Source organism: Sclerotinia sclerotiorum, genomic scaffold (genome assembly GCF_000146945.2).
Source record: "Sclerotinia sclerotiorum 1980 UF-70 scaffold_20 genomic scaffold, whole genome shotgun sequence".
Taxonomy (NCBI): domain Eukaryota; kingdom Fungi; phylum Ascomycota; class Leotiomycetes; order Helotiales; family Sclerotiniaceae; genus Sclerotinia; species Sclerotinia sclerotiorum.
In genome coordinates, this window is record NW_001820816.1 from 337,295 (window position 1) to 345,387 (window position 8,093).

At 44.3% G+C, this 8,093-nt stretch overlaps 4 protein-coding genes across 4 annotated transcripts in view; 1 reads left to right on the plus strand and 3 right to left on the minus strand.

Moving 5' to 3' along the window:
* Window positions 1-29: 29 nt before the first annotated feature.
* SS1G_11855 (predicted protein) lies at window positions 30-647 on the minus strand (the record flags this gene model as incomplete). The annotated part of the gene is made up of 2 exons (XM_001586776.1): window positions 30-344; window positions 474-647. 2 exons carry the CDS (start codon window positions 645-647, stop codon window positions 30-32), a joined length of 489 nt encoding a protein of 162 aa, XP_001586826.1.
* Window positions 648-1,779: 1,132 nt separating this feature from the next.
* On the minus strand, window positions 1,780-3,187 carry SS1G_11856 (hypothetical protein; the record flags this gene model as incomplete). The annotated part of the gene is made up of 2 exons (XM_001586777.1): window positions 1,780-2,694; window positions 2,747-3,187. 2 exons carry the CDS (start codon window positions 3,185-3,187, stop codon window positions 1,780-1,782), a joined length of 1,356 nt encoding a protein of 451 aa, XP_001586827.1.
* A 515-nt stretch (window positions 3,188-3,702) lies between these two features.
* On the plus strand, window positions 3,703-3,898 carry SS1G_11857 (predicted protein; the record flags this gene model as incomplete). The annotated part of the gene is made up of 2 exons (XM_001586778.1): window positions 3,703-3,786; window positions 3,848-3,898. The coding sequence occupies 2 exons, from the start codon at window positions 3,703-3,705 to the stop codon at window positions 3,896-3,898; spliced, it is 135 nt and encodes a 44-aa protein (XP_001586828.1).
* Window positions 3,899-4,210: 312 nt separating this feature from the next.
* The window catches only part of SS1G_11858 (hypothetical protein), a gene marked incomplete at both ends in the record, with an annotated part of 5,017 nt that continues 1,134 nt past the window's right edge, over window positions 4,211-8,093 (minus strand). Inside the window, 3 exons of the mRNA XM_001586779.1 lie at window positions 4,211-7,335; window positions 7,628-7,700; window positions 7,751-7,845. Coding sequence (XP_001586829.1) covers window positions 4,211-7,335; window positions 7,628-7,700; window positions 7,751-7,845 — 3,293 coding nt within the window. The remainder of the gene's footprint in view (window positions 7,336-7,627; window positions 7,701-7,750; window positions 7,846-8,093) is intronic.

Genomic DNA, 8,093 nt, shown 5'->3' on the forward strand with positions numbered 1-8,093 from the left:
CCCTTTCCCTCAACCAAACCCCAACCCTCTTAACACTCCTCCTCACACTCCTCCCCGCTCCCCATCACACTCCTCCCCGCTCCCCAAACACCCTTTCCCATTCCCAATCCCTGCTCCTCTCCAGCAAAAACCTCCGTCGCACGAGGCGAAAGCTGCAACGTAGTATAAGCCGAAGACGTACTAATCGAAACATGTTTTTCCGGATAATGGTTTGCGGCTTGGTCGTGGAAGTACCAGTGGGCCATAGGTTGGAGTTCGGAGGAGGGAGTTGCGGGTTCGAGGATTATTTCTAGAGATGGGTGTTGAGTGTTACCTTCGATGTTACCTTGAGATTGGACTTGGGTCTGGGGAGTCAAGGGGGATACAGGGGATACTATACCCTGGAGTCGCAGTTCTGACTCTGGTGATACGCTGTAGATGGGGGTAGGGGGATGGACAAGCGGGTATGTTTCTTTGATTGTTTGTATACTTACTTGTGGTCTTTGCGCCTGTGCCTGTGCCTGTGCTTGTACCTGAGCCTGTCGTTGTCTACGAGCTAGAGTTGGTTCACGGAATAATGTTCTACTTAGCATTTCCGGAATATGTGGTTCTGCCCATGGACGTTCTTGAAGAGGTTGACCTGGAAGACGGGGTGTGTGTTTTGGCATATTGGATGAGGATTGGTTGGTTGATTCGTTTTGCGCTTTGTGTATGTGTATGTGTGTAGTTCGTATGTACAAATGTAAATCGTGTTCGGTAGATAGTGTGATGGATGGATGCAGTGTGTGAAGTATGTATGTAGTATGCGATAGTACCTAGATAAGCAAAAATAAACAGTAAAACAGTAAATCAAGTTCGTATTCCAGAGAAGCTATATTTTCATCAGAAGAATAAGAAGAAGAAAATGTCCCGCGGGGAGCCCCATTATAAGTAAAGAAGAGCATTGTTCTCACAACCCCATTGTGCTTCAATATCCCTTGTTCGAAAATCAAAGAACCATCTACTCCATTATCATCACACAATGCGACCGAAATAAATGAAAGAATCGAAGGGCTTTGTTCTATTTGTGTCTTCTTTTCATAGGAGTATTTGGTACGATAATTCGCTAGCATGGTTTTGTTATGCATGCGCTTGACTTTGGCCGCTTCGTGATGCCTACATTATCAATGTATTCATTCATCCATCCGCCATAACTCGAAACTTAAAGCCATGCTCAAGAAAAATCCCATTGTGAAGATCTTTAGAAGGAAATGGAAGCATAAGGACTACCTCATGATTTATACCTCTATGCGACAGCTAGTCCACTTGTTAGAATAATCGAATATATAGATTTAATATGCAAAGAGAAAAGAGAAATGCAAATGGAATCCAGCAGTAGTTAGTTCACCCCGCAAAAAAAGGATCCAGAAACTTCATATGTGCATACAAGCAACGAAATGAAGGAGTCATTCGCTCTAAATATATTTATCTTCTCTTATCCTCAGTATCTGCTATGTACCTGGGTCTTGCCTCATGGTCACCATCCAAATATCATTCTGTTGACAATCGGGCACAGCTAAAATTGAAACTGAATCAATCATTCTACTATGTCATTTCATTCTCATCCATTTTTGCTATTTATTTTCCCCAATCCAAACGCCAGCCAGCCTACAGCCATGCAGACCAGACCAGATCGTAGCAGACCGACCATATACATCGTTCAGTATGCGTGATCCCATCTAACCCATTATCAGAGACCCAGATAACAGCTTCCACGTTCTTAACTTCCCCCTAATCCCTTGGAGTGAGAGTAGATTCTCCTTACTTCGCAACAGCCGCACTCAGAACTTGTGTTCTGAAAAATCCTCCCTTTGTCCTCTCAATTACTTGTTGGTATACGCTGCTTGGTGGGTGGTTCATGACAACTGTTCCTTCCTTATAATCAATCTTGGCGTCAACTCTAGTATCTCTGATAAGGTTGACGATCCATTTTTCACCCTCATCTTGGTTCAAGCCCAATCTTGCACTCAAATCCTTGATATCAATTCTTTGATGAATCTTGCAGTAGCTCTCACTAATCAAATGTCTTGCGGCCTCAACAAAGTTTTCAGAGGCTGCAACAAGGAAGAAATCGGAACGGAGAACTTCTTCGGCTTCAGAGAGCTTCTTTTGGGCTTCTTCGAAATCAAAGTCAAGGTATAAAGCCTTGATAAAATCGGTAACTGGGTCCGAGTATTCGTAGTTTTCTTGCTTGACAATACGGATAATATCTTTAAGTTGCTTTTGATATTGACCAGTGTTGCGTGTACGGTTGCGGTTGGTAATGACTGCAGCAGTCAAATATCTAAGGATCCATGGGCAGGCGGTTTGGATGGTGTTGATGAATGCTGGGGAGAAGAAAAGGTCGCAGATAACATCACGAGCGGGTTCGTGGTTGAAGAATGGGAACAAAGCCCAGTGAATGAGCCAGGTTCGGTGGTTAAGTTGTGCGACAGGTTTGTTGAAGAGCTTGGTCTCGATCAATTCCTTGACCTTTTGGACTTCCTCCATAGCGGACTCCCAGTTTCCAGTCAAGATCTCACAAGCCAATTTACCCCATGTTGCTGCAGTAACTTTATCGTCATCGGTAGAGAGAACTCTGAATTGGTAAAGGAGTTCGGCAGCTGCTCCGTAATTTCCACAACTGTATTGGAAGTTTCCGAAGTCATATAAGACGTTAACCATATCAATCGTGACCTATTTCATGGTTAGATTGAATTTTCAGTTGAACAAAATTCCAAACACGTACATCATGCTCCTTCTTCAAGAACTCCAAGTTAGCAACCTTATCGCTTCTCAGTCCAGTAACGACATCCTCTCGGCCTAACAAATCGGTGATCTTCTCACTCTCTTGTCCGAAAATTTCTAATCGTTGAAGAATTTCTTGTCTCTTGGTCGCGTATTCCTTTGGTGGTTCCTCAACCCCTTCGATTTCGCAATATAAACTTGCTACATAATCCGTCATGTTGGTCTTCTTCAACAACTCAAATTTTGCCTTTGTGATTTCTGGCGATGGCTCCTCATCTTGATCTGCAACAAACTGTAGCAAAGGGAAGATTAAATGTCTGTCGAGGTGGGTAATGAGTTTAGGAAGTAGATCGTTCTCTTTGGCAATTTCTTCGGGGCTTTTGGCTACTTGAGCAGCACCGTTAAGAAAGTCATTCGCAGTCGTGGGAGTGTTGTCCGCCATGATTGCGATCCTATTGTGCTGTCGTGAGTTGGAAATAGTGGTGGGGTTCACACTTTCGCTGGATAAAGATGTCGGAATTTGCTGGATTGTGTGCGCCCGCCTACAAAATTTCGCGCTAGTGGAGGGTAGCTTAAATCATTAGCGTCTTTTTGGTCTGAGAGAAAGTTCGCGATTCCGTATGAAGTTTTGAAGTTGATTGAGAAATCAAATAATTTTTACAACCACATATCCTCTACGATGTCACTCCAGTTCCTTAGACCAATGGGTCTGCCCAGATCAACCACTTACGATATTTCCTCGGTGTCGCTAGGCTATCTACAAACTTCACCTCCACCTCCTCCAGTTCAACCTCGACCTCAACCTCAACGCCTACTCCACAAATTACATCTGCGGAAGCCCCAAATCAACTGTACCATGTAGCTCGAACACCTTCGAAACACCTGCCAGTATATGCACGTGTCAAAGCAGGTGGTAACTTAAAGCAGACAATAATTAGAAAGATAGAGGGAGATATTATGAAGTTGAAGGAGCAATTAGAAGAGGCACTCTTCAATAAGGAGGTCCGCGTTAACCAATTGACGAAGCAAATCATAATCAAGGTACGTATGCAGAACAGCCTTTGACGGGTCTAATTCCATCAGTAATCTAACTACATCACAGGGGTCTTGCACATCGGAAGTGAAGCGATTCCTGAAGGAGCGACACTTTTAATGGAATACTTGCAACACATTATGTGGACGACTAAGAATTCATGCTGGTTTCGTTGTGTTTCCAAAGCAATGTTTTGCTTTGACTATCATTCTACAGAATCATGCCTATATGTACAATACACTCTTGCTTTTCAAGAGAAACATCATCCCTTGTACACAAAAAAACAAATACCAACCATACCACAAGAATCACACACGTCAAGCAAATGCCACGCTGAGTAGGCAGATATATCAAATTACAAACGCCGACTCCATACGCTATTGATTCATGCGTCTATGAACCTTAGTACATTTATGAAAACCCAATCGCTCATTAGCCAAGACTTGTAAAAGTGCACAATTGTCGCAATGCCTCCTTCAGCCTAGGCTGCTTGCGTTCATGTAGTTTTATTATTCGTTCCGTCGTTGGCATTCCAGGTATGGGTATCATAGAGGTCGGGTCTTCAGGGTCTCGTGACTTCTCAGCCAGTCGACGTAATATTCCAATGCCACCAAGAATGATATGTAACATTGCCTCTTCCTCAGTCGTTTTGGGTACGGCAGAAACTCTACCGTGCGAAGGACCCTGTGGAGCTTCGTGGCATAATGTTAATACAAGGTGCGAAAGATTCTTTGCAAAGCCATCCTCTGAAGTCAACCAGGCTTTCGCAATGCCACTGTCATACCCTGGTGCAAGATTTGCGAGCAGTTCTGCGGCCAGTATGCCTTGCATCAACATTGGTTTTCGTGCTTCCACCAAAGGTAGGAACGTTCCCCGTTTAGGATCCTTCTGCTGGTCAGGTATCACCGAAATAGACAGGGCGAATGTCCTTGTCAGAAGGTCGAAAGGTGGGGAGGAAGACACGTCAGAGGCAAAAATCGTTTTGTAATGCGTTCGGTTTGGTTCGTCCCGCGCAAGAAGCTTAGCAAGACTGTCGATAGCCGGATAGATATAATAATGGATAGTTGGCTCGTACTGCGAGAATGTGATTTTATCAGATCCCATTGTGTTTGGAGGCGGGCAAGGGGCGAATGCTAAGATGAAATGCAGTAAACATAATGCCTGTTCGCGACCAGGTAGCTTGATCTCATGTGCGATATTTGATAATAAAACAACGCCATCTTTCATAAATTCTAGCGTGTTTTGATTCGTCCTGAGTAGCATATTTCGAGTTCCTAGATATCTTATTACCACACAGAAGAATTTGATAACAAACTCCTCTGCAAGGAACAAAAGATTCGGTTCATGAAATGAAAGGTTTCGCATAATGCTGGTTATGCAAATTAACTTCTCGACAGCTCGGTCTACCTGGTACTCTTCTGATCCAAACGGTGGAATATCTTGGAGGCTTTCCTTCTCAGCCTGGCAGGCGCGGACAACATCTTCGTATGAATTTATGAGCATCATATCCGACACCTCTGCTGCGTTCTCGGCCAATAATTCAACTTGCTCCTCGGCGCAATCAACAAGTGTCTCGACTAGATCGTCACAATACCTCAACTCCATAGGTAGGCGCTGTTCCGAGGATACAAGCGCCAGAGTATCTAAAGCCAGACGAACTTCGGCATGCAGTCCCGATTGGAGACTCATGGTTAAGGCATGGACGTCAATGGTACCAATCTCAGTCAGTGGTGGAAAATCCGGCTTCAGTTTCAACAATTGAGTTCCGGTATCACGAAGAGTCGGTAGACCAAGGCAGCCGCCGTTGTCATCAGGAACCCGCGAAAAGATCTTCAGTTTCTCTGGGAGGACAACATTCATTAGTTCATCTTGGATTTGCTCATCTAATGCCGGTACTATGTTAGGATGAGGTGATGCCAACGATATACTACCAGATTTTGGCACCGAGGCTGGAGACGGTATCGGGTAGACACCATTGTTTTGCGGTGGCGTAGCCTCAACGCTCCTCGACAGGCTATCTCGAGCATGGCTCTGAGACCCTAGCGGATGTACCTGTGGGGCTTGTGGTGTTGAGAAACCGTTCATGACAGGTTGTTGACTATGATGTAAAGGAGTGATTTGCTTCATAGGAGTAGTTTGTTGTTGCTGAAGATGTTGCTGCTGGGCCATTTGCTGTTGCATATAGTGTGACGCTTGCATAGAGTTCGCTGGAGGCATTTGTTTAGTGGGCGACATTTGGGGCACCCCGATGCCGCCGCCCTGTTTCATTGCGGCTGCTCTTTGCCGTTGCATATTTGAGTTGATAGCCTCCTCGAACGCAAGGAGGTTTCTCTCATACAAAGCTTTAAGTTGCGGAGGCACATTTGGGTATCTCAAAGGATGTATTTGAATGGCTTGCGCAATTTGTCCCCATGCATTTTGTGTTGTGACATTCCTGTAGCCTCCGTATTTGGTAACTGCCATATACAACACAAAAATATTGATATGTCGATCACCCACGAACGGATTTGTCTCTAAAGGAAGACCTTTTGACTGCATGAATGTAGCCAAGCTTTTGAGGAAATTGTTCTGGTTTTGATTTTGGGCCAATGAAGGCTGCTGAGGTCGCATGCCAGTAAATTGGCCATTTGGTGCTTGCATCATTTGCCCTTGAGATAATGGATTCACACTGGGTGACATGTTTTGTCGTTGCGCAGCATGTAAATTGCTCTGTTGCTGTTGCTGCTGGAGTGACTGTTGTAGTCGCATCTGGTACATTTGCCTAGTTTGATCCAAAGATGTCTTCTGCTGCGACTGATGGTTCGGTGGTGGGACCTGCTGATTATACATTTGAGGTTGTGACATTGTAGGTGGCATCTGTGGTGTTGACATCACGCCTTGCGGTGGTGCCGAAGTTCGTCCAGGTGGGGGAGTAAAATTTTGACTGTATGCAGGTGCATATGGAGTGTTCTGAGCGAATGTACTACTTTGTGGTGTATCGACTCTGCTTCCATGGTCGGATTGTGAAGGTGAGAATGGATGAGGAGAAGCTGTAGAAACTCGTTGTGGTACACCGCCAGGACGTAGCTGGTTAGCCATGATAGGAGACGGACTGGCATTGCTTGAACCATTTTGTAGATGTGAATATGGATTCTGTTGAGGCGCATGTTGTGGAAGGACATTATTAGGTTGAAACCCGGGATAAGCAGCTTGTTGTGGAGTGTGTGAGCGAGAGTTTGGTAACATGCCAGAAGCTTGCCTCGGTGATGTACCTAAACTATCTTCCCTTGGCCTTGGTCTCTTTGATGGAATCACAGGATTGGTCTGATACACAGGGTTATTGAAAGCTGGCGATCCATTGCGCATTCCACCATTTTGCATTCTTTGTTGTAATTGTTGATTCTGGAACTGATTGGGATCAAAGGATGATGAAGTGGACATAAAACCCGATGGGTCCATCATATTTCCTCCAGGATTCGATTCATTAATGTGATTAAAGCCTGCGCCATTATGATTTTGGACGGCAGCGTCGTTCATCCAGGAGCTCATGTCTGTGGATGATAGTAGTGGCAACCCATCTGCGAATGCGCACAAGTGTCAGCGATCATCAAAGTTAGGTTAGGATCCATTGAAATCCATTAGGGCGAGGGTAGAGATGCAAAAATAAGAGATAGAAACTGGCGCGATGATGTCGCGACGCGCTGATGGGTCAAATGGAGCAAAGGGGGAAAACGATTGCTTCATCAACTTATGATCAACAGCATCAACAATTCTCAATCAATATGCGCATCAATAATTGTAATATGTCTCGTGACATCTTTATAACATAAGAAAGGATAAGAATGAAAGGAATGAAAGGCAAGGTCTTACCTATCGACGCGCGCTGTTGATGTCCCAAATTGTTTTGACAAGTCTCGGAGTCTCTCTTCACCTGAATTGTGCGCTAATGTAAGATTAGGATTAGTGACTAAAAAAGTAACGCCCTAAAAATACCTCGCCTCGTTCAATCAGAAGGCCGGAACGGAGCGTCAAAGGGTCAAAGGGAAAGATAGATGGTGAATTTGAAAGAAATTCACATTTTAACTTACCTGTAATGAAAATAATAGAATTGTTAAAAACAGTTATCACTACTAATGTTTTCTAAAACAGAATATGTTGTGTTAGTCAATTATCCATGGTTATTGGAAGATCCAGAATGATCGAATTGTGGGTGTGGGTAGATAGTAGTAGGTACGTATTATTTGTGCTGATTTGATTGATGCTTGACGATCGATGAATGTTGTTCCTAGTAAAGGTAAATGGTAATATTGGAGGAGCGTGGAGCATGGAGAATAGA